Source organism: Cryptomeria japonica, chromosome 4 (assembly GCF_030272615.1).
Source record: "Cryptomeria japonica chromosome 4, Sugi_1.0, whole genome shotgun sequence".
NCBI classification, from domain to species: Eukaryota; Viridiplantae; Streptophyta; class Pinopsida; order Cupressales; family Cupressaceae; genus Cryptomeria; species Cryptomeria japonica.
Genome location: NC_081408.1, coordinates 723659984 through 723686342, shown reverse-complemented (window position 1 = coordinate 723686342; position 26359 = coordinate 723659984). Strand labels below are relative to the sequence as shown.

At 38.9% G+C, this 26359-nt stretch overlaps 1 protein-coding gene across 5 annotated transcripts in view; it reads left to right on the top strand.

Moving 5' to 3' along the window:
• Nucleotides 1-26359, top strand: part of LOC131027473 (uncharacterized) — a 139871-nt gene that overhangs the window by 12074 nt on the left and 101438 nt on the right. For 4 of the 5 annotated variants that reach the window (XM_057957556.2, XM_057957555.2, XM_057957557.2 and 1 more), the window contains one exon: nt 912-981. The exons of the other annotated variant lie outside the window; for it this stretch is intronic. In XM_057957556.2, coding sequence (XP_057813539.2) covers nt 912-981 — 70 coding nt within the window. The remainder of the gene's footprint in view (nt 1-911; nt 982-26359) is intronic. 5 annotated transcript variants of the gene reach the window in all.

Below are 26359 nucleotides of genomic sequence, written 5' to 3'. Positions count from 1 at the left end.
GCTGTCCCTGAAAGTGAGTTTGCTGCCTCTTGGATCAGGTCACTTGCTGAAGGTATAAATTCACTTGAATATGTGCAGAGATAATTTGCTGAATAGTGGAGACAATTCGCTGGATCAGCGTATGCATTTGATGTAAGAATGATCTGTATATATAGGTGACTTGTCTGCCTAGATTGACTTAGGTCGGCCTTGCATACATTCATAATTTTAGCGCCCAAAATTACAAGTTACAACTATAGGGTCGGACCAATATAAATTCTGAGTTACATGTGATAGGGTCTGCCCTATTTCCATTTACAAGTTACAAAGCCCATTATAGGGTCAGACTCATTTACAAGTTACATTAGTCATTATAGGGTTAGCCCTATTCACAAGTTACATCGCCCATTATAGGGCCAGACCAAATTACAAGTTACATAATGCGTTTGGGTCCAGCCCAATACACGTAATACTTATATTTGATCCGAACTAGCTATTATTTCGACACTTTCTTCATTCTTTCTATGCTTGAATCATAGAGTTGGAACTGAACTCACAAGGACAAAATTGATGATTTATAAGAGTGAGTTAGTTGATTATAGGAGTAGGATATGTCAACAAAATTTTTGGGTGGCAGTCTTAAAACTAAATGTAGCAGTGGGGCACTTTTACCAATGTTGTTGCTATTCTCAAATTGTACATTATGATTAATGAATTTAGTTAATCAAGCTATACTTGTGATTCTAGGGGTAAAACAAACTTGGAATGCTTTAATGGACACAGCAGGAATCTTTGTGATTTTATTGTTTACATTGGACTACCATTGTACTGTATTATTGGTCACTCATATTCGGGCTTTGTTAGGTTCATTTTTATCAAGGTAGAGAGAGTTCTTATTCTGTATGTTAGCTTATTTTAATTATGGAATTTAGGTTGAACTGCGTGACCTGGAGAGTGGACTTAAATTAACTGAGAGACTACGAACATCAGAGCCTATTGAAAGTATGTATAAATGTTTACTTGCCTTCTTTGTTTGATTTTACATTGTTTTCTATGCTAATGTCTTTTCTAAATAATTTAAGAATGGAAATTGTGGCAGATATTTTCTTATTGCTAGTTCATCTGTTTTATCTTTTATTGTTGACCTGTACACCTCAATTTTTTTGGGTTGATTGAATGGACCAACTGATTTTCAACCACTTTTTGGTTACCGAAACAATTGCTCCACAATCTGAGAACTTACTCATACCTTCAAGGCCAAGGGTTGTCATCTTGAAGGCAAAATAGAGGTTCATCAACAAACTGAGGAGTATTAAAGGCCAATTGATGAGAGTGAATAAAATCTCTTGCACTTTGGGCTCAGCCAAACGTAGGAGGGTATTCCTAGAAGTGAACATGAATAAGGTTTTCGTTATAGCTGAAAAATGAATGTGTAATAAACAAATTGTAGTGATATCTAAATGTAGGTTTTGATCTTAAAGGTTGTCGCCAAACCAAAACTGCCCACCATAGATGCATTACTTGCCGAAAACTCGGTGAGTTTTTAAAAACTCACGAGTTTTTGGCTCAGGTGAGTAATAACGCCATTGACTCGCTGCCAAAACTCGCTGAGTTTTTTGGCGAGATTTCGGTGATTACTCAGCGAGTTTGTTTAAAAGAGGCCCAAACATGTCAAAAACTATCCTTTTTTTTTCAAGTCGGTCTCACTCTCTTTATTAGAATATATACATGAAATATTTTGAGAGTGGTTTCAGATCTCTAGGAGTTCTAATGCAAATTCTAGGTTTTAGAAGATCTTTTAAATATTCAGACTTAGTCAAATTTTAGTAATCAGTAGACTCCTATCAACATTTTCTCGCTCTCTCTATCTCACTCACTTTATCTACCCAAATTTTAGACCTATCTATCTCCCTATCATTCTTCCTCTATCCCCTCTCTCTACCACTCTCTATCTCACTCTCTCCTCTCTCCCTCGAGATCTAGACCTTTCTCTCCACCCCTCACTCTCTCACCCTTAGACCCCCGTGAGGGATGCTACCCTCAACCTCATTTTGGCGAGGTGGAGGAGCCACATCGGACTCCTAGGAATAGACCCTCTAGTTCTATGTCTCCCCTGGTTTTCACTTTGCTGGGAAGAGGAAGATGTAAAACGTTTTGATGTAATATTTACTTTTAGTTTTACAAAAACAATTTGCTAATTCATTTTGTTTCAGTCTGTCAACCATCGGCATTCCACAAGAGGATGCCATTTTGTACCCAATTTGCATTTAAATCAATCAAATATATCTAGACTTAGCTTGTTTCTTTTGTGTACTCATTTATTGACTCATTGGATGCATCTCCTCATTGAATTTTGCAAAAAAAATGCATTTCTAATAATATTTAAGCAATTTTTTAAGTTGCTGAGTTTTTTTTTTGGGCCTTGGTGAGTAGTTCAACTATGCTGCCCACTACTATGACCTCTTATATAGCTAATGAAAACATCATTGCAGGAAATGCCTACAAGGACATGATTCACTAAAATAGATAAAATTATAAAGCTTACAAATGATATTTCCCTGTTTAAATTTGTTGAATCATGAACTACATAGAATTTTACTCCCAATCCTAAACTACTGATGAATGATTTGTCCATTTTTGAGAGTGACTGGTCATATATTTCCAAGACCGCTGCAGCGCTGCCTATCCATTGGGCAATAGAATCAGTCTATCAAAGGAAAAACAAGCTGAAACCATAAGGAACAATGAGCAATGCATTTACATGCACCAAAGATGGTGATATTAACAACAAAACATGCTTAATAATCCATTGTAGAATTGCTTAAATCCATGTACAATACTGACAAGACCATTACAAGGCTTGCAATGCATTAGAATGCTGTTACATTTGTTAAATCCAATATTACACTCATGCCAATAAATGTTGCAAAGACCTCTAAAAATGCACAAACTATCATGGAGAATGACATGACAAATATCACTTAGAATATTAACTCTTGATTTCAAAGATATTGCTGCTCCCAAAATGGATTGGATTAGCATAGTTTGAAACTGCGAAGCAACCTGGCACGTATAGGTGTTTGGAAACGATAGAGACCAACCTTTTGAACGAGGGAGAACCTTCTATATTTATGTCTCTGTATTGGTGCTCAACAACTTGCAAAAAGGGGGACGGGATCTGGCATTTCAAACTCACCAATTGCATTAATGGTGATTTGCACGAGGTCCTATCATCTGGCACTGAAAAATGCATTTGGAATCACATTTTGGGTGTGAAAACACCTCTCGGGGTTGAATCGAGGCCTTGATGATGATTTAGAAGTTGTTGGGGCAGCTGGGTGTGTCTGTGTCGAGCTTTGGTGTGAAATCTAGAATGTTATGGGGCTTGGTGGGAGTTCAGGTTTGGAGGGAATTGAGGACTAGAGTAGGAGAGGGCTGGAGTCGAGAGTAGGGAAAGAACAAGAACTTGGAATAACATGGGAAAGAGAACCCATGAGGTTGGGATTGCATAAAGAATTGGGATTGAGAAAAGTTGGGGGTTGGATCTTAGGAGGGATTGCATACCAGGGACATGGGGGAGTGGACGAAGAGATGGGTTGCAAGTCCATAAGGAGAATGGGTACATGGATCAAGGTAGGTCTAGGTGTAATAATCCCATCTAAAAACTAATACAAATCAATAACCAAGTATGGAATGGTCGAAGGTGTGGCAAGCCAAGGACATTCGCAATATAGGAAGAAGGTAGGAAGAAAGATCTGATCACAGCCATGATCATTTCCATCCTTTCATCAGGCAGATCGCATAAAACAAGTTAAGGATCCCCTAACATTGTCATGTCTCATCAAATTGAGGATAAAGGCCTTTCAACTTATTTGGTGAAAAGTTTTATTTTTATAGAGAATTAATTATAAGCTCTGTATTTTTCCCGAGACAGCATCTGGGATCCACCAGTTTGAAACAAATGCTTCAGATTGTCAGTAATCACCGTTGAAAATTTTGTGAGAACATAAAAGCCAATTTCATTTCTCCTGAAGGACTCCCTGCTTTAAGCAGACAACCCACAGAGGATGTCAGAACAGTGTCCAATTTTGTTCCGTTATACTTGCATAAAAAATTATGATGTTGCGTCAGGAAATAGCATTAGTTAATGGGCAAACATTATATTAAGAAGAACAACGAATGCATAAAAGACTATGATTCCATATTAGTGAAGGCATATTAAGGAAGTCAGCAATTATCAAATAAAGGTTAAGTATATTTCCAAGGGGCAGCGATAAATTTAAAATAGTAGTTATGATTAATATCAAAAGGCAACGATTTCCTAGAAATTAAAATATAATCTAGTTTTAAACAGGAAGAGTTGCGACTCTCCCAAAGGGGTAAAATATTCAAGAGTCCCCACTTTGAAATATAATTTAAATTTAATAATAAACAATAATAATAAGATTAAAATACAAAAGAATAAAAAAAAAAAAATTAAATTAAAATATAAAAGAATATAATTAAATAAAATTAAAATCAAGGAATGGTCAAGAGACATTAAATGATAAGTTGCGACTCCCCCAAATATGAGGTATAAAAGGGAGAAGATAATTCATTTGAAAGGGGGAATTGGGGAATCAGAAGTGCAGATCTGATTGTGAAAGGTTGTGTCCCTTTCAAAGGGCAGAAATAATAAAGAGTTGCCCTCTTTCAAAGGGTGGTAATGGTGAAAAGGCGTGTCTCTTTCCAAGGAGCATACATGATGGAGAGGTGTGACCTCTCCCTCACATTGAGAGATATAAAGGAAAGGAATAAAAAACCTCCAGGGATATCACCATCGATCATTAAGATAAGAAATAAAAGCAGGAAGGAAAAACCATTTTGAAGGAAAAAGGGAAAAAGATTGGAGCAGACTTCAACCATCCACCAACCACCAAGTGATAAGGAGATAAGGAAGGAATCTGGTGTCAACCTGCACAGTGAACCCTTGGAAGAAGACATTAAAAATCATAGAGGGAGAATAGGAGGCTTGCACAACTATTCTCTGGTATGCTGTATCTCTTCTTCACATCCATTTTGTACATTTATAGTATATTGAGGGTCTGATTATGCTTTATAGCCTATTTTGCTGATTATTCTTAGTCTATGGCAAATCGATATATTAGTTTTAGTAGCTAGTGAATAGAATAACAGTTTGAGTATAATCCTTAGTAATGTATGGGATCAAATATCTGAGAACTCCTTTCGTTATTGTAACACTATTGCTATTGCAGTATAATCATTAAGATCTGTTTCTGTCATATCTGCTTAATATAATTTTAATAGCATTAAATACTCTCAGCTGCAATAGATCATGTTGGTATCATATCAGATTTAATTATGTTTTCTTAAGAAATAGTTTTATGACCAGAATAGTCAGTCATGCTACAATGTGTATAATATATATCTAGGATGTGCATCATTTATTGTAAATGCAAGATATGTCCTCTAGATAATGTTTATGTATGTTTGTGCATCCTTGTGGAGGAAGGGTATGGATGTGATGAAGGGGTATCGAGGGGCTTGTAAGTAAGCCATCCTTGGATGATCAAAGTGGCATCTTGGGTGGCCCTTACACGGAGGAGTCAAGGAACCCGGTTGCTTGAAAGTAAGAGAGGCAGAGTTGATAGGTGAGCCACCAAGTGAAGCAAGAAGGTTGTAGAAGGCATCCTTTCTTGGGCTTGGTGTAGAAATGGCTCCAAGCAAGCCTTCATCTCTCCCTCTCTCCAAGCTTCTATGTATTTTAGCCTTATTATTTGATCTAACCCTAATTATGAAATGAGTATGTATTGTATTTGTTCTGATGTTTTATATGCAGGATCCACATGCAAGAGTTCATTTGCTTAGCAAGTTATTATTTGGTAAGTTCAAGTCCTAACCCTAATTTGTAATTCATGTTCTCTTTAGGTAAAAGTAATTCAATCTGGGAAGGGGACATTACAAACATAATCACTCTCGCAAAGGGAAGGAACACGACCTGCATTAGTCAATCAACTAATGATGGATTAGGTTGTAAGGAAGTGGTAATAATGAGTAGTTATTTGCAATGTTCATGGGAATGGACACCTATCACCACTTATCTCATCACAGCCTATAAAAGGGTGATCACATATTCTCTCAAGGGCATTGGAGTAGTTTATTTGATATTTCATATTGTAGTGCTCAAAGGAGCCTCAACAATTGAGTAAGGAGGGGGGTTATAACCGCCCATTACTAGGTAAAGACACAGGGAAACAATAGTGAGATTAGCAGACATAGCCTCCTCGACAGGTAAGGCAATCAGAATTCTGATTTCCTTATCAAAATTTCAATAATACATTGCATGTTACAAAGAACATATCACACACAGCAACAGTCTTAATAGCAGATACAAAATATAATCCTAAATGCAGTCAATTCTACCTATATCTGTATATATATAATCAGACCTTATATATCAAATCTATATTTGATTTCATAATTACATTTTATATCAGATCACTGCTATAATTGTTTCACTGAATTACATGTTAGGAAGCATCTTACAAGGGACATTACACTAGGGATCAGATTGCAGAGGGGAATTCATAACAAGCACTAGGAGAATGGATATTGCAGGGCAAACCTAGCATCGGGGACATGGTGTTAGGGTCTAGGGTCCTCCTGGAGGTTCAAGCTTTTGGGGGGATAGAGAGACAATGAACTCGAGGATTGGGACCCGTTGATGTGTTTTTACGCACAGGTGAACACATAATAAAATACCATAAGTATCTTATCCTCTCTTGAACAAAATCTCTCGGATGCTGAAGATTAGCTTAAGGATCATTTGAGACGAGTCCAAGGTTCATGAATGTAGGGACACTACGTGTGGATAAGCTCATTGGTTTGATGTGATTATGCTGGAATCACAAGGGGACTTACATTCGAATGCCCGAATGCTTGATTTGCTGGGACTTAGGTCCTATCTACTTAATTGAAAGATAAAAAATAACAAAAGAGGTAGGGTTTGAGAGAGTCTATTCTAAGACCTAGAATGTAAGAACATGGATGAATGACTATATGGAATCCTACCGGGCGAGGTCTCACCATCAAACTGAACAATTTGACACAAGCTCAGTGCAATCTTCTAAGGACGTTGCAAAGATATTTGAACAAATACCGCCAAACATTGATCACCATTCAAGTTAATGCATAAACAATGAGTGTAGGACGATTCGAGGTTAAGCTCATTTTATTCCAGTTGACCACACAAGGCACGCTCACAATCAGTAAGAGGCTAGTGGTATGGGCTAAGCGGATTCCACATGCATACATTCAACAACTTCCATTCAATCTAATTTATTTATTATCTAATGTGAAGATCGAACAAGAAACCATGCACATTGTAATGAAACAACACACTTCACCATAACTTCAATGAAAATGGAGTTCATTTACAACTTAGGCAACAATTTCTGCCTTCTCTTCCTACTCTACTTTAACTTCTATTCTATTCTCCTAAGACTATCTACTAACTATTAACTCACTATTAGCTATTAACTATTAACCTTTACAAATGAAGAGCTTGAGCCTTTTATAGTTCTCTCAATAAAATTTAATGGCTTAGATCAATTTAAGATCAATGGCCAGGATTTAACAATGAAAACCCTAATTAGGGTTTGTTACAACAAACTCAGTTCAGCCAATAAAATAATTACAGCACTTTGGCATGACCAATAGATGATAAGGGTAGGTGCCTCGAAGTTTGTGCCATCATTGGTGAGTTAGGTACATTGCATCTAGACATGTTGATGTGGAACCCTCGGATTGGTGAAGTAGTGACTGGGATGCCACCTCAATTTTGTGATTTGTAGACTTGAGTTGATTCGATACTCGACATTACAAGCTTGCTCGAAGTAGTGGCGATGGGATATATTGAGGGAGCTGAGTCCTTCCTTCGTCTTCTTTCATCCTCACTTGCGTTTCTTGGAGTGATTGCATGATCTCTCCTTCGCCATCGTATGATCTCTCCATGTCAATGTGATAGAATGAAAACCTTGAAGATAACCCGCTATTGCTTGCAATTGTTGAACACTTGAAGTTTTTCAACTTAGTAGTACTTTGAGTCTTCTTCATGCATTTGAGGTGTTCTTGATGTTGATGAAGCTTCTTGAAGTAGTCCCCTTGTATCTTGTCCTTGGTCTTGCATAGTGATGATAGGAAGTGTTTGTCATGATCGAGTCATCCCTCCATCCTTGCTTGTGTCTCTTGCCTTATGGTGGTTACATGATCTTCCCTTTTATATCTGCAAAGCAATGCAAGTATAGTATCAAACTCATATGATATATAGCTTATATAATCTCTTAATTTTGACACAATCTCTGATTTTGAATGATTGCAATTATTAAGTTCATTGGGCAATTTGAATATCCTAGGGCAAATCTAGGCTGTCTAAAGACAAATTTGCTTGTTGATAGGCTTCGTAGCTGAGCAAATTCGCTTTTCCTCAATACTTAAATGATAAATTCGCCTTCTCAAGACATTAGACCCACATCCTCAATAATAAATTTCCCCTATATGCTGGATGAAATTCGCAAATTCATTGTCATGCTAGAGTAATTCGCTGACCTAACACTGATGGAGAGAAAAATGTTTGAATTGATGCTTGGAATGATTGATTTGACCTTCCCTTTATATGCGATTTAGGGTAAGAGACATGTCCTTGGGAGTAATAGGCCGACTTGGTAAAATAAATAACAAATAGCTTCTTTATGATAGCCGACTTCCTACCTTGAACTTCTCTTCTTGGAATTTGAAATAGGAAATTCGTTCTAAAACTCTTGCAAGGTACATGAACTTGGAAATTCACTCGCTGTTCTTGCTAGGGACAAGACCTAAAGTGCAGCTTGCTCATTGTCCTTGGTAAGGATACGGTCAAGATGTGAAATTCGCTCTCTGTCCTTTCTAAGGATAGGTCCTATATTTATTTTGCTGATTGTCCTTTGAGAGGACAAGACAAATATGAAATTTTCGCTCCTTGACCTTACTAAGGATGGGACCTATATGGTGTAATTCGCTCTTCGTTTTCTCCAAGAACAGGGTCTAGGTATCAATTCACTCCTTGTCCGTCCTAAGGACAAGACCTATTTGGAATTCGCTCATCGTCCTCTCCAAGGACAAGATCAAAATTAGAAATTTTGCTCCTTGTCCGTCCTAAGGACATGACCTATATGGAATTCACTGTCTGGCCTCTTGAAGAATGCATTCTTATCAATTCGCTTCATCTATTTGGTGATCAAAATCAAGGCAAGGGCTTCGCTCTATGTCCTCTCCAAGGACAAGACCTAAAATCGAACTCACCTTGGTGATCGGCCTAAGGATAAATTCAAAATGTTCGTACCAAATGTTCAAAATGTGGACTTGGTCTATGTTCTTTCAAAGTTCGCTCAACAGCCAGCCTAAGGACAAGGTTAAGACTATAAACCTGCTCGCTCAATGTCCATCAGCAAGGAGAAGGTATGATTCTTAGAACAAAGTTCGGATCAAGGCACATTCTAGTTCACTCTATGATAAGCAAGGAGAAAGCATCAAATCGCTCCAAGTTCTTGATGAGGACAAGGCCTTTATTGTAAAATTCGCTGTCTGACCAGCCTAGGGACAAGCTCCAAAAGGTGAATTCGCTCCAAGACCAGGCTAAGGACAGGACCTATAATGCATTTTCGCTCTATGACTAGCCTAAGGACAGGACCTATCAACACTTTTTCGCTCCAAAACCTTTGCAAGGTACGCCTCATCACTTCACCTAATGTCTTTTGGGTGGCCAAGGTTAAAAAAAATACTTCACTCTATGTCCTTTCTAAGGACAGGCCCTATATGGAATTTTCCCTCTTGGACCAGCCTAAGGACAAGCTCCAAATTTCGCTTTGAGACCAAGGTGAGGACAGGCCCTAAAGTGCAAATTTCTCTCTTGGACCGGCCTAAGGACAAGATTAATAAAACAATTTGCTTTGAAAGGCCAGCAAGGTGCAAGGTTTGATGGATTCGCTCTAGAAGGTCAGCAAGGTACATGAAAAAGTTTGCTCTCAAACCCTTGGAAGGTACATCACTTCACAAATTTCGCTCACTATCCTTGCTAAGGACAAGACCTATATGATCAAAATTCATTTGCGGAGCTTTGTAATGCATGTTCTCATCAATTCGTTTCATGCCATTTAGGTGATCAAGGTTAAAACAAACAAATCGCTCCATGTCCTTTCCAAGGACAAGCCCTATAACCTAATTCGCTATGTGACCAACCCAAGGACAAGATTCACAAGGGAGTTCGCTCTGTGTCCTTGATGAGGACAGGGTCAAGATAGGCAAAATTTGCTTTGTGACCTCTATAGGGGCAGGACCTAAATTACAAGATTTGGCAACTTGCCTTATGTCCTTCACAAAGACATGACTTGAAACTTACTACTTCATCGATTTAAAAGCAACATCAATTCAGCCCTCTAAGAACACCTCTATAAGAAATTCACTTTGGGATCTTCGGAAGGACGGGACCTAAAATAAAATTTCGCTCACTGTCCTTCTCAACGACAAGACTCAAGAAGTAAATTTGCTCTACGACCTTCGTGAGGATGGGACCTAAAGTGCAGCTCGCTCACAAAACCCGAGGAATGATCTAAATAACCCCTAATCACTCAACTGACTTGACCTCCTCCACTCTACCTTGAGGAGACCCACCTGACTTGATGAGAAACTCAATCCTTTCAATGCAAAGATTAACAACAAAGACTCTAAGACAACCTAGAAAGCAAAAAGGAGTAGCCCTAGAAAGCGAAAAAGTGGGGGTCCCCATTTGCGATGGGGCGATGTGTGAATACCTCACAACAGGACCCTACAAGGGTCATTGGAACTATATGCCCCTTGGTCCTAGGTTTTGAAAGAAAACACAACATTGTAGGGCAGGTTTGGGGACCTTTGGTAGACTTGGACATTCGCCTAGGGCTCCATGACTCGGGGGGGGAACACAAAGGGAGTCAAGAGTTTCGAAAATTTGGGACAATACATTGTGGGGATCAAGTCCTCATGGGGGCTTGGGAGCTAGTTCCTTGGTTTTGAGTTTGTTCATGGACCCAAGGCCCAATAAGACTAAGGGTAAGGTTGTGAAGGGTGGGAGTGGAGATTCCAAGGAAATTTGGAACCTCAAGATCTAATGTATAGGTTCTAAGATCCTTAGTCTAACCACGAGAGGGAACAAGAAAGGAGAAGATAGAGAGGATAAAGAAGACAGAGAGATAGATGTGGCATCGAAGGAATTTTTAAAAGTGTTTAAACCAACAATATCCATGCACTATAAATATTTGAAGAGATGCCAAAGGGTCTACCACCCAAAAGAGACTAGGATTGTTGTATTTTTTTAGTTCTAGAGGGGCAGTTGCTTGATATTAGGCTATATCATTATCCCCATGTGCAAAAGTGTTAGAATGATAAATTGGTGCGATAGATGTTGGATGTAGGTAATATTTGCCCCAATCCAAGTGCTTATTCTTCTCCAATATTTATGATTCATAAGAAGGATGACATCGGGTGCATGTGTCCAATACAAACAGTGTTACCTAAGCTTGGTGAAGAGGAAAGGATCATATGCACTCCCCAATCAATTTTCAAGACATGATCAAAGAAGTTGAGGGCTAGGACAATCATGGAGTACCTCATCAAGTGGGAGAATTTTCTTGTTGACGACTCTATGTAATGTCCCCGTTCAGGATTTGCCTTTATTTAGTCCGAAGACAACAATTTAAATTTAATGTGAGAGTTGAAATACATTTATGAATATAATTTTATCAATTATGAGGACATTTCATTCATATTGGATTTAAAATTCTAAGAATTAGTTCGAGAGGTAAGACTTATCTTGCTATCTCAAAAATGGAAAATTGATGAATATGCTCAGTAGATCTTTATCATCTGCCTAAATGCACTTGATGTAAAGCTTTGTCTATTTATCTGCAAAGGTGTATGTTTGTATTACTCACAGTGATATGTTGCTGTCTCTGACATGAGTGTATCTGCTTGCAACAATGATTATTATGGTGCAATACTGATGGGACCAACTCAGATATGATTCTGCTTGGTGAATGCTAATGGGACCAACTCAGATATGATCATGGACCTGTTGATGTGTATTTTGTACACGACCAAACACAGAATAAAATACCTAAAGGTACCTTATCCTCTCTTGAGCAAAGTTTCCCGACTGCTGAAGATCTCGCCGAAGGATCAGTCGAGGCAACTCCAAGGTTCTTGCATGTAGGTTCTCTACTCGTGGATAAGCTCTCTGTGGTATGATGTGATTTAGCTGGAATCACAAGGGGACTTACACTTGACGACCTAAACGTTTGATTTGCTTTGAATATTACTGGAACACAGGATTTCACTAGCCTAGATTTTGAAAAAAGAAAAAAGGATGAGGGCGAGGAAAGGATCTAATTCTGACACTAAGAATGTAAGAGCAATGAATTCTAACTAAGTCTTGTTTTGACATCCCAGGACCATCTCCACAAGGTTAGTGCGATCTTTGGAGGAAAGCTTTATGATGTTCAAATCATCACTACAGGCATAGACACCATAAGGCTGATGCATGTCAATGAAGAAGCGACAATTGAAGTTAAGCTCAAGCTGAATGATTCCAATTGACTACACAAGGCAAGTCTGCAATCAACAAACTGCTAGTAGTATGGATATACAAATTTCACCATCAATCAAACACATTTCTTCCACTCATCTAATAACATGAAATCAAATCTGAGAAGTATAGAGACCATGCAAATTGTTGAATCGACTCATAGATTTCACCATTTCTTCAATGAAGTTTACAAGTCTTTTACAACAACATCTTGGCAACAATCTTTGCCTTCTCTTCCTATTCTACTCTAACTGCTATTCTATTTGCTATTAATCATTAGCTATTCTAACCTCTATGAACTAACTATTAACCTTCTAGCTATTAATGACTAACTATTAGCCTTTACAAATGAGGAGCCAGGGCTTATATAACACCCTCCATACAAATCGATGGCTCAGATCAACTTGAAATCAATGGCCGAGATCTTACAATGAAAACCCTAATTAGGGTTTGTTACAACAAACTCAATTCTGGCCAATGAAACAATTGTATTGTTTGGACATGTCTTCTCTGGAATATTCGACCAATAGAGAACCGGGGTAGGTACATCGAAGTTTGTGCCATCTCCAATGAGTTAGGTACATTGAATCTGGACACGTTGAGGTGGACCAATCCGACTGGAGGAGTGATGACTAGGATGCCACCTTGTCTGACACTTGTAACTTGGTAGATGCTCAATTTGATGATGCTGAGAAGCTAACTTTAATTAACTCTTCTGGAACTGTTTGCTTCTTCAACGAACGCTTGCTTTAACCTCCTTTGTCTTTGATGTGCAGGATGGATGGTGTACCTTTCCTTCAAATGCTGGACTGGAAGAGGTCGTCCATGATGATGTTGGACCGGAGAAGGCCGTCCTTGTTGATGCTGGACTAGAGAAGGCCGTCCTTGTTGATGCTGGACTGGAGAAGGTCGTCCTTGTCTTGGCTTGATCTTCTTTCATCTGCAAAAACAAATCAAAAGATGATTAAGGACACAATAAATTCATTTCAACATAGCATTTTATACCTTAAATCATCAACAAGAAGACATCAAAATTAAGTTTGTTCAAGAGTCTTTCCAGGGACAGGCCCTATAAGAATTTCGCCCTGGACCCTCTGGAAGGGTCAGGAGCGAATTTTGCACTTTTGGACAAATTCCATCATGTTTTTATTCCAAAATACCTTCCAAGGCAAGCATACACCAGTCTTTTCTCCACCAAGGCTTGGGAATCCATTTCTTGATCGTCATTGTGAGCAATTTAGGTGATACTGGGAATTTCGCTTTGGACCCTTTGTAAGGGTCAGGAACGAAATCCAAGCTTTAGGTCTCAATTCCTCATCTCCTTCACTTCAATTCATCTTGTAGGGCAAAGTAACATCATTTCAACCTCAACTACGCCTTAGGACTCCTAGTCTTGACTTGACACAAGGAGGAAATAGGCAGATGAAGAATTTCGCTCTGGACCCTTTGGAAGGGTCAGGAGCGAATTTCTTGTTTGTAGCTCATTTTTTCATCATTTCAACTTCAATCCACCTCACAAGGCAAGGAAACACTTTTCTTCTCTCATCCAACCCAAGTTTATCTTGATTTTGCAAGGCAAAATAGGTGATTGAAGGATTTTCGCCTTGGACCCTTTGGAAGGGTCAGGAGCGAATTTCCTCCTCTGGCCTAAAATCATCACTTCTGGAGACAACCATCAACTCAAGGGCAATCACAAGGGCATCTTTTACCTTGGTCTAGGCTTGGCTTGGCACAAATTTTGGAGAAAATGATGGGTTTTAGGATTTTCGCTCTGGACCCTTTGGAAGGGTCAGGAGCAAAATTCTCATTTTGGCTCAATTCTTTCAAACTCAATAATTATTGACCATTCAAGGACATGCCTAAGGACTTCTTTAATCATGATCCGCACTAGATTTGGCATGAACCTAAGGGAAAAGATAGGTTTTACACAATTTCGCCCTGGACCCTTTGGAAGGGTCAGGAGCGATTTTCCTTTTCTAGCCCAAAATCATCATTTTTTCAATCCCAATCTTCTTTGCAAGGTGAAATTTCATCTCTATTCGCCTTAGGAACAAGGTTTTAAGCTCAAGCAAGGTTAAAAATATATGCTTGTAAGGAATTTTGCTCTGGACCCTTTGGAAGGGTCAAGAGCGAAATTTCCTTCCTTGGCCAAAACACTCATTCCTTAACTCCTTCAAACGTCCTTAAGGGTTTCAATATGCCCATTCTCTCTTTCAACATGCCTTGGACATCAAAACTTGGCCAAATAAGGAAAGAAATGAGGTCTAGGAGGATTTTCGCTCTGGACCCTTTGGAAGGGTCAGGAGCGAAAATCTCATTCTTGACTTGATCCTTCATCTTTTCAACTCCAATCTTCTCTTGAAGGTAACAAAACATCATTCTTCACCCAGGAGACAAGGTTTGTGGTCTAAGCAAGGTCAAAAAAATAGGCTTGCAAGGAATTTCGCTCTGGACCCTTTGGAAGGGTCAGGAGCGAAATTCACCTTCTTGGCTAGAATCCTTCATTTTTTTAAAGCTTTCAAACATTTCCAACATCCAAACATGTCTACCCTTCCCTTCAAAATGCCTTACAAATCAAAATTTGGTCAAATAAGGCAAGAAATGAGTCTTAGGTTGATTTTCGCTTTGGACCCTTTGGAAGGGTCAGGAGCGAAAATCTTGATTTAGGCTTTAATTGCACATTTTTCAAACTTCAATCTTCTCCTGGAGGCAAATATAGATTGTTTTCCACTTGAGGAACCAGGTTTTAAGCCCATTCAAGGTAGCAAATGAGGATTGTAGTGAATTTCGCTCTGGACCCTTTGGAAGGGTCAGGAGCGAAATTCCTATTCTTGGCTAAAATCTTCATCTCATCCACCTTTACTCACCTACTAAGGTCAGAACATGTCAAAAATCCCTTAAACATGCCTAAGGAACTATGAAATTGGTCTTGACAAGTGATAAATCGAGGTGCATAAGGATTTTCGCTCTGGACCCTTTGGAAGGGTCAGGAGCGAAATTCGTAATCTTGGCCAAAATCCTTCACATTTCTACATTCCATCACCTCAAAAGGCAGAGACATGTTATTTCCTTCCCAAATTCGCCCATAGAACAAGGTTGGTATCCAAAACAAGGGAGCAAATGAGGCTTATGAAGAATTCCGCTTTGGACCCTTTGGAAGGGTCAGGAGCGAAATTCCTATTTTTGGACAAGATCCTCACTTTTCAAAACACTTCTCAAGGCAAGAACACATCAAGACTCACACACAATGCCTAATAAACCAACGCCCATCCAAAAAAAGGAAGGAAAATGAGGGTTATAAGGATTTTCGCTCTGGACCCTTTGGAAGGGTCAGGAGCGAAATTCCTCTCCCAGGCTAGAATCCATCATCCTAAGGTCTAAAATCTCCTCTCCAAGGCAAAGTTGCATCAAACCTTCTCAATTATGCCTCAAAACTCTACAAACTTGGTCAAGCTAAGGAGAAAAAAAGAGGAAATATGAATTTCGCTCTGGACCCTTTGGAAGGGTCAGGAGCGAAATTCACCTTAGGCCATGATCCTGACTTCATTTTTTCGCATTTCTTCATTCAAACAAGTGCTTTTGCCTTCATTCAAGCCTAGGAATGCGTTAGTTCTAGGTTTTGGTCAAAGTAGAATGTCTTATGGAGAATTTCGCTCTGGACCCTTTGGAAGGGTCAGGAGTGAAATTCGCTTTGGACCCTTCGGACCCTTTGGAAGGGTCAGGAGCGAAATTTGACATTTTGGACTCTCCGCCAGGATCATTTTATGGAATATAACATTTAAGTATAAGTGAAGGAAATGTCACTTATACTTTAAGTTATATTCCATTTATACTTTCAGGATGTTTGAGAGTGGTTTCGGACCTCCAGGAGTTATATTGCAAAATCTAGTTTTTGGAGGATTCTTCAGTTTTCCAGACTTAGTCAAATTTCAGGATCAGGACATTCCAGGCTTAGCCAAATTTCAAGATCAGGACATTCCAGACTTAGCCAAATTTCAGGATCAGGACATTCTAGACTTAGCCAAATTGCTCAACCACTCCCTGACTTAGGCAAAGCGTGCTATCCAGTCATCCCCTTGGCGACACTCAAAAAGCAAAGGCTAACAGACAAACCACCAAAAACCCAGAAAGCAAGACCCCACAAAGCGAAAAAAGTAGGGGTCCCCATTTGCAATGGGGCGATGTGTGAATACGTCACAACAGGACCCACGGCCTTGCTCAACCTGAGCTCTCCTAAACTGAATGAGAACTTTCCCCATCTAAGTGCTTAGTATGTTCAATATCAATATGTGCAATGACCCCCGATTAATGTAAATGTGATATCCTGATACCTTATTCTTGTCAAATACATAACAATTTTAATTATTAATAAATAAATAATTATTAATTATTATTCATTTTTCATATCACCTTTTAATCAAATGCTACAAATAACATGAGTGACAAATAATAATAATAAATAAGGGATAAATCTTGATAAATACTAATTAATAATGATAAAACAAATAAATAAGAAAGTAAACCGTAATTTATAAAGGATAAACAAATAATGTTAAGTAGTAAGAACAGCTTTAGAGCTGATGGAGACAATGAATTGAGACAATGAATTAAATTAAAACCTTAAGTCACGAAATGACTAAATTAATATAGGCAAAAGGCCCCGCACAGGAGTCACGCCCTTAGACGGGTACCGATCCAAACATATAAAACCACGGTGTTGCGCTGAGCAAAGGAGGGGGAAAAGGGGGGAGAGTGCTAACAGTGGTAGCCACGTTGGAAGCAAAAACCGTGGAAGGAGTAGAGCGTACCCAGCATATCCAGGATACACCACCGGCAAGTGAACGGTAAGTGGTTTGCCCTAAACCGTAGTAAATACTTCATGAATAATGCCGTGGACTTCGAATCATACCGCAAGATAAATTAAAGTAGAATAGCCGGTAAATAACAGAGATACATTCTAAATTAATATATTAGAGATGCATTTAGAATCAAAGTTGCAGAGATACATTCAGAATTAGCATAATAGAGATGCACTCAGAATTGTAATGCCACTTCTAGAGACAGAGATACACTCAGGATTATAATATAATAGTGATATATTAGTGATGTTAAATAACAATTACCATAAGATTGTAGAGATACACTCAGAATTAAAACAGAGGAAATAGAGATTGCTTCAGAGGCAATTTACAGAGCTAGGGATCATTGAGGCATTTCAGAGCAGAATTGTATTTAAGTCCCTGATAATGTCTACGATGATTGCTCCTTTTAAAGGAGCCATAGAGACCAGAGGGCATAATTGAATGCCAAGATTCCAAGAGGAATCCGGAGAGAGATTCATAGGGAATCTCTTAGAGACAATATATATATTGTAGAAGTTAACCATATGCATGTGTTAGAGATAGAGAAGCTTGAGCAGGGGTGGGATCTCTGCCAAGCTTTGAGAACATTAATGATTTAACTCATTAATAGAGATCCCAAATAGAGACCTTAGGAGGACGACATCCTGGGTTGCTCCTAACTGAGAAATATTTCTCAATAGAGGGTTGGGTCAATCCAGGTAAGGTCCAACTAAGTATTGTATCCTTTTTTATAGATAACAATAAATCAGTTAACATTATTTGTTAAATATGTAGAATAACGTATAGCATTCTTCCTTGTATGATTGCACAAATAAATATATATGTTTAATTATCTTTCATATTGTTTGTATACTAACGTTTGTTTGCAGGACTTGAACACCCAATAATCCAATCCCCAACTGGGAACATTACACATATGCACTCCCCAATCAATTTTCAAGACATGATCAAAGAAGTTGAGGGCTAGGACAATCATGGAGTACCTCATCAAGTGGGAGAATTTTCTTGTTGATGACTCTATGTAATGTCCCCGTTCAGGATTTGCTTTTATTTAGTCCGAAGACAACAATTTAAATTTAATGTGAGAGTTGAAATACATTTATGAATATAATTTTATCAATTATGAGGACATTTCATTAATATTGGATTTAAAATTCTAAGAATTAGTTCGAGAGGTAAGACTTATCTTGCTATCTCAAAAATGGAAAATTGATGAATATGCTCAGTAGATCTTTATCATCTGTCTGGATGTACTTGATGTAAAGCTTTGTCTATTTATCTGCAAAGGTGTATGTTTGTATCACTCACAGTGATATGTTGCTGTCTCTGACATGAGTGTATCTGCTTGCAACAATGATTATTATGGTGCAATACTGATGGGACCAACTCAGATATGATTCTGCTTGGTGAATGCTGATGGGACCAACTCAGATATGATTATGGACCCACGGCCTTGCTCAACCTGAGCTCTCCTAAACTGGAATGAGAACTTCCCCCATATGAGTGCTGAGTATGTTCAATATCATTCTCATTCATATCATCAAGAACAACGATGTTATTGCCTGGAACTTAAGAACTGTTCTGATCTGATTTTTCCATGGATCTTCCCCCCATATTTTCGATTGGATGAATTCAATCTCCATCTTATACCTTGCACGATGGGAATGGGTGCATTTTGAGGGACAAGTCTCCTCTCCCCATGATTAATTTACATATCCTCATAACATAAATACATTGATTTAATACACAAATTGTGTCTCTTCCGGATTAAGGACTTTATATTAAGTCTTAACTAATAGCTTCCATTAATGACTCCAATCGCATATGCTATCTGGTCTTAGTTGATATGCTTTGATAGTTATCACTTAATTGTTGTTGTCATTCAAGTTGTTCGTCAAGACTAATCACACATCGTATCATACTCGATGGTTTATTAAATATCTTCTTAGACTAATCGTTATCCATTAGTCTCTGGCCATCCTAATCATGCGTCAATAATATATTTTGTTTTAACGTAGTATCTTACTGATTACTTGTGTCTCCATGTATGATTGATCTGTAGGATGATTGATGCCATTTTTATTGAAGGTCCGATCAATTCTGGTTTGCATTTGCTGTTTCTAGAGAAGAATCGCTAATAATAAACAGAGAAAGCATCACCGCGATCCATATTGAGCTGTCTTCATTCCTCACGCAAGGTTCACTCTCTAATCAAAGGGCCTATATTTGCCAAGTTACAATATTGTCGAATTAATGTTGTGAGGCGTGACTATGGAGAAAGGCGTGTGACGGGAGAAGATATGCAGACTGTGCTGATAAAGAGACAATGTTGCATTGTTACTTTGCCAATAATGTTCTTATCACTGTACACTAATGTTCTTTGTCGTTATAGATTGGTGCTTTGATAGTCATCTCCGTCTATTTGTATAAGTCATCATACATTGGGAACATGTGTCGAGTTCCATCATATCTGATATGTTTTGGGGCAGCACCCCTTGCGGGGTCCCACATGGAACTCCATGGTCCACATCAATTTTCTAATTTTTTGGGACACCAAAAACATTGTTGATGAAGCCAAAAATTGGAGATTTCACTCCTACCATCAGCTTTTTGTGTCTTTCACGTACGACATGACCACGCACGGCTCCCCTCACTTCATTTATGACTTCAGGTACGACATGACCACATATGGCTCCCCTTAGTTAAAGGTATGTACATCCGTCTTTTTAAGTGAAAGAAAGTTATCTTAATTGCCTTTTTAATGTGTTATGCATTATTCTATCTTGTATCAGCTATTTCTTTCACTTACTATTCAAAACATTATTAAACAACTCTCAAAAACCCAAACAAGACAAATAAATCAGTCAAATCCCTACTTAACATACGCTAGCCAAAGACCTTATCAGCAAAACAAATAGTTGGTTTGGATCAGATTTGGTTAGAATTGTGTTGGGGATCTTTCACTCCTCCTCGGAGTCTTCGGCTTAGTCCCCCTTATTGTCGGTTCTTCCGCGAGGGACAAGTTCCCTATACGGTGAAAATTGGTTTCTCGCTCACTTACTCCCTTGCGTGCTGGACTTGGGTGGACTATTCTGACTGCTACGTTCCAGTGCTTTCTTTGCACTCTCGGCCACATGCGTGTCCTCTACACATCCACCTCTAGCGTCCCCAACACTCTGGGTACTTCCAGGCTTTTACTTGTCCCTGTGCTCCCTTTGGCTGAGGGTTGGCGGATCACCTAATCGCTTGGTCTTGTCCACCCTGTAGAGATATAGGTCTAGATCTTGGGGACAAAGGAGAGAGTGAGATAGAGAGTGGTAGAGAGAGGGGATAGAGGAAGAGTGATAGGGAGATAGATGGGTCTAAAATTCAGAGTAGATAAAGTGAGATAGAGAGAGCGAGAGAATGCTGATAGGAGCCTACTAATTACTGAAATTTGACTGTCTGAAAATTTAAAAGATCGTCTAAAACCTAGAACTTGCATTATAACTCTGTTGTGACGTATTCACACATCGCCCCATTGCAAATGGGGACCCCTGCTTTTTGCTTTTTAGGGTTTGTTTTCTAGGTCTTTTAGGGTTTTGTCTGTTAGCCTTTGCATTTCGAGTGTCGCCAAGGGGATCACCTGGACAGTAGGTTCTGCTTGAGTTAGGTCAAGTTGGTGAGCGATGAAGTCTGGAATGTCCTGATCCTGAAATTTGGCTAAGTCTGGAAACTGAAAAACCTCCAAAAACTAGATTTTGCAATATAACTCCTGGAGGTCTGAAACCATTCTCAAACATCCTGAAAGTATATATGGAATATAACTTAAACCACTTATACTTAAATGTTATATTCCATAAAATTATCTCGACAGAGAGTTCAAAAAGTCAAATTTCGCTCCTGACCCTTCCTGAGGGTCCAAAGCGAATTTCGCTCCTGACCCTCTTAGGAGGTCCAAAGCGAATCTTGCCCCTGACCCTTCCAGAGGGTCCAAGGCGAAAATCAATCTAGGACTCATTTCTTGCCTTATTTGACCAAATTTTGATTTGCAAAGCATTTTGTTTGGACTTTGGAATTGATTGAAAACCTTGAAGAAAATGATGAATTTTGGCCAAGATTAGGAATTTCGCTCCTGACCCTTGTTGAGGGTCCAGAGCGAAAATCATCATAAACTTCATTTGCCACCTTGTTTGAGCTTGAAATCTTGTTCCTGGCTTTGAAAACAATCTTACCTTGCCCTATGAAGTGATTTGAAACTTGAAGATTGAGCAGTTTAGCCTAGATTGTGAAATTCGCTCCTGACCCTTGCCGAGGGTCTAGAGCGAAAATCTTATTTGAGCCTATTTGTCACTAATTTTGGCTAAATTTCTATGTGTAGGGTCTCCTGGAAGGAAGGTTGAACATCATTCAAAGGTTTGGACGCATGAAAAATGATGAATTTTGAGCAATAAAAGCAAATTCGCTCTTGACCCTTGTTGAGGGCCCAGGGCGAAATTTTGAATTTCTCTCATCTTGCAACGAAAAAAGTCAAGTTTTGGACAGACGAAACAAGGACATCTCCCTTTACCCACTTGAGAAAGTGTCAATTTGAAAAAGTGAAGGATTTTGTTGAAAACTTAAAAATCGCTCCTGACCCTTGCTAAGGGCCCAGGGCGAAAAATCTAAAATTGGACTTTTTCCTCCAGAAGTGAGCAAAGCTAAGCCTAGGCATGGGTGAAAAATGACATTTGAATTGCCTTGAAGTTGGGTTGGATGGCTAAAGATGCAGATTTAGATGCCTAAAAGAAAAATCGCTCTTGACCCTTGCTGAGGGTCCAGGGCGAAATATTCAAATCCTCCTATTTTCCTTGCATTTCAAGATTGGATTTTGGTTTTTATGACTTGGATAGGAGAAGGACGTGATGTGTTATGCCTTAGAGGTGATTTGAAGTCAAAATAATCAAGAATTTGCTCAAAAAACTCAAAATCGCTCCTGACCCTTGCTGAGGGTCCAGGGCGAAAAACTTGGAAAGAGCATTTTCTTGCTTAGTTTGGAGGCATAAACATGATCTTGCTTGGTGGAGAAGTTCTTAGATGAGGAAGTGAGGATTTTTATTCAAAATTGCAAAAATTGCTCCTGACCCTTGCTGAGGGTCCAGGGCGAAAAACACCAAAATCACACTTTTTCTCCTAAGATGGATAGAACTAAGACTGGAATTCAGTAAGAAGACCTATTTGAGATGCCTTGAAGAAATTTTGAGCTTTGAAAAATGTCAATTTTGAACTAAATTTGGAAAATCGCTCTTGACCCTTGGAGAGGGTCTAGGGCGAAATCATTAGCAAACCTCATTAAGACCTTGATCAAAAAATTGATATTTTCCAGTTTGCACTAAATCACCAAAATTGCTAAATTTGAGACATTTGGAAAATGAAAATTCGCATTAATTTAAAAACATTTTGCATTTAATAAATTAATTTTAAGCCTTGAAATAATTAAAAAATCCACCTTGGAGGCACTAAAATTAATTTTTAAAATTAAAAATACAAATTGAGCGCTCAAGCACATTTATTGGCTTTTGCAAGCAAGTCGGCCTCCTTTTTAATGGATTATTATCTTATTTTATTATTAAAAAAAAACTAGGTCGGCCTCATGGAAAGAAGGTGAGCGCTCTATATAATAGGGGGGGCATTGTTTCAAGTTCAAATCATTCATTCATCCCTTCTAAAGTGCGAAATTGAGGAGCAATTTGAGGAGCAATTTGAGGAGCGAAATCCAGAGGATTGAAGGCGAAATTTTGCTAAGTGTGGAGACTAAGGAGGGTGGAATTTATTCTTTTGAAGCTAGAGGAGGCGCAATTCATCCAAGAGAGGGCTATGATTTAAACTTCGCCTAGCAAAATCCATTTTTCTTGCATCATTTTCAAAAGGTCTTAGAGTTAAGTACTCAAGAGGAGGTATGGCGAAATTATCCTAATATCCTTGTTCAAGACTTGATTTTTGGGCACTTTTTTTAGAAAAGTCTAAGTGTTGATTAATTAATTAGGAAATGATAACTCTAGATTTATCATGAAGTTTCCTAATTAATATCTTAAATCTTCCTTTTGAGTCTTATTTTCTACCCTTTAATGCTCAGGGACTAATTTTGAAATGTTGTGTAGGTATCAAATGGCGACTTCCAAACCCGGAGGATCTACAAGTCGGCAGGCTCTCATCAAAGAAGATCCGGTCTAGGACAAAGATGATCTCTTCCAGCTCAGTATCATCAAAGAAGATCAAGCAAGGATAAGGGCGACCTCCTCCAGTCCAGCATTGACAAGGACGGCCTTCTTCGGACTAACATCATCAAGGAATAACTTCTTCCAATCCAGCATTCCAAGGCGAGGTACATCATCATCTTGCACATCAAAGACAAAAGAAGTCAGAGGAAGGGTTCGTTGAAGAAGGAGATAGTTTCAGAAGAGTTAATTAAAGCTAGCTTCTCAACATCATCGAATTGGATATCTACCAAGTTGCAAGTGTCAGACGAGGTGGCATCCCAGTCATCACTTCTGCAGTCGGTGTGGTCCACCTCAGCATGTCTAGATTCAATGTACCTAACTCATGGGAGGTGGCACAAACTTCGATGTACCTACCTGTTGTGACGTTTTCACACATCGCCCCATTACAAATGGGGACCCATGTTTTTTGCTTTTTTTAGGGTTTTGTTAGCTAGCCTTTGCATTTTGAACGTCGCCCAGGGGATCACATGGATAAGTAAGTCCGGCTTGAGTAAGGTCCTGATCCTGAAATTTGGCTAAGTCTGGAAGGTCCTGATCCTGAAATTTGGCTAAGTCTGGAATGTCCTGATCCTGAAATTTGACTAAGTCTGGAAACTGAAAAACCTCCAAAAACTAGATTTTGCAATATAACTCCTGGAGGTCTGAAACCACTCTCAAACATCCTGAAAGTATATATGGAATATAACTTAAAGTATAAGAATCTATGTTTCTTCTTTCTTATACTTAAATGTTATATTCCATAAAAATTATCCTGATAGAGAGTGCGAAAAGTCAAATTTCGCTCGTGTCCTTCTCCAAGGGTCCAGAGCGAAAAGCGCTCCTGTCCCTCTCCAAGGGACCAAGGCGAATCGCTCGTGTCCCTCACCAAGGGTCCAGAGCGAAAATGCTTAGTTGAGCCATTCCTGACCTTGTTTGGACGAATCGAGACATCAAAGGCATGGTGAAGGACGAAATGAGCATGATAGAACATCCAGACTTGATCAAAAACAATGAAATGATGAAGTTTTTGCCTAGAGGGTCAATTTCGCTCCTGTCCCTCACTGAAGGACCAGAGCGAAATTCTTCATAAGGTACGATCTGGGCAAAGATCAAGCAAGTTTTATGTTTGAAGGCAAGGAAGGAGGTGAAATGAACTCATTGAAGATAAATTGAAGATTACCAAATGCCAACAAAGGACCAAAATGCTTAAGTTCGCTCCTGTCCCTCAGGAAGGGACCAGAGCGATTTTTGTCTAAGACAAATTTCTTGCTAAGTTACAATCAAACCCAAGGCATGGATGAATGGAATGGAACATTACGAGACCGTTGAAGATAAATTTGGAAGCTGGCGAAGTGTGATGGAGACTACAAGTACAAATTCGCTCCTGTCCCTCTCCAAGGGACCAGGGTGATATCTTAGTTATGTTGCCTTTTCCTCCAAATTCAAGACACTTCAAGGCGAAGTACAAGGTGGCAAAGACATTTTAAGGCATTTCGATCAAGCACAAGTTACAAAGGTCGCCACGTTGAAGGAATTTGCACTCTAAGACCCAGTTCGCTCCTGTCCCTCTCCAAGGGACTAGAGCGATATTTCCATAAAGGCATAGATTTCAAAAGTTAAGCAAGTTTCAAGTGACCAAGGGGATCAAAGAGACTTTATTTCACGCGTTGAAGATAATTGCAAGTTGATCAAAACAAGAACAAGCTCAAAATGTTGGAGATCGCTCCTGTCCCTCAGGAAGGGACCAGAGCGATGTTGAAGGTATTGACCGATTCATGCAAAAATCACATTAAGACAAGGCTTCACAAGGTCATACAAGGTTCAAGGCGTCTTTTGAAAGTGATATATCAAAGTTTGGAACGTCCAAATGTTATCGATCAAGCTAAGGAGTCTATATCGCTCCTATCCTTTGGACAAGGACCAAAGCGATTTTTACAAAAACACTCATGCTCCTTCAAAATCAAGACAATGCAAGGATTGGCGAAGTAAAGGACGTCCTTTGGAAGACAATGAACGAAGAACAAAGATCAAAAGTTTGCAAATTTGAGTCAGGACATGGAGATCGCTCCTGTCCCTCTCCAAGGGACCAGGGCGATATTTGCCAAAACACTTATAATCCTTTGAAGACCACGTCAAAACAAGGTTGTACAAGGTTTTAAACATCATTTGGAAGGCGATACAAAGGGAGATGGACGTTAAATATTACCAATTTGTGCTTGAAATGGAGAAAACACAAATTCGCTCCTGTCCCTCTCTAAGGGACCAAGGCGATATCACCACAAAAGGACATTCAATTGCAAGGAAAAGTTAATCAAGCTCGAAGGACCTAACAAAAATGTCGATTTGAACGTGGAGATGAAGACTTTGGACGTCGAAATTGCAAGAATCAAGACCAAATTGATGGATCGCTCCTGTCCCTCAGTCAGGGACCAGGGCGATGAGGTACGTATTATTTCATTTTCAAAAATTTGGCGCTCAAACACATTTCTTTAAATTTATTTTAAATGCTAAAATCGATGGATTGCAAATTTAATTAAAAATGGCATTTAAAATTTGCGCTTGATATTTATTAATTATTTTTGCCTTTATAAAAATCGAAATTTATTAATTTAAATAATAAAGGCATTTAATAATTAATTATTAATTAA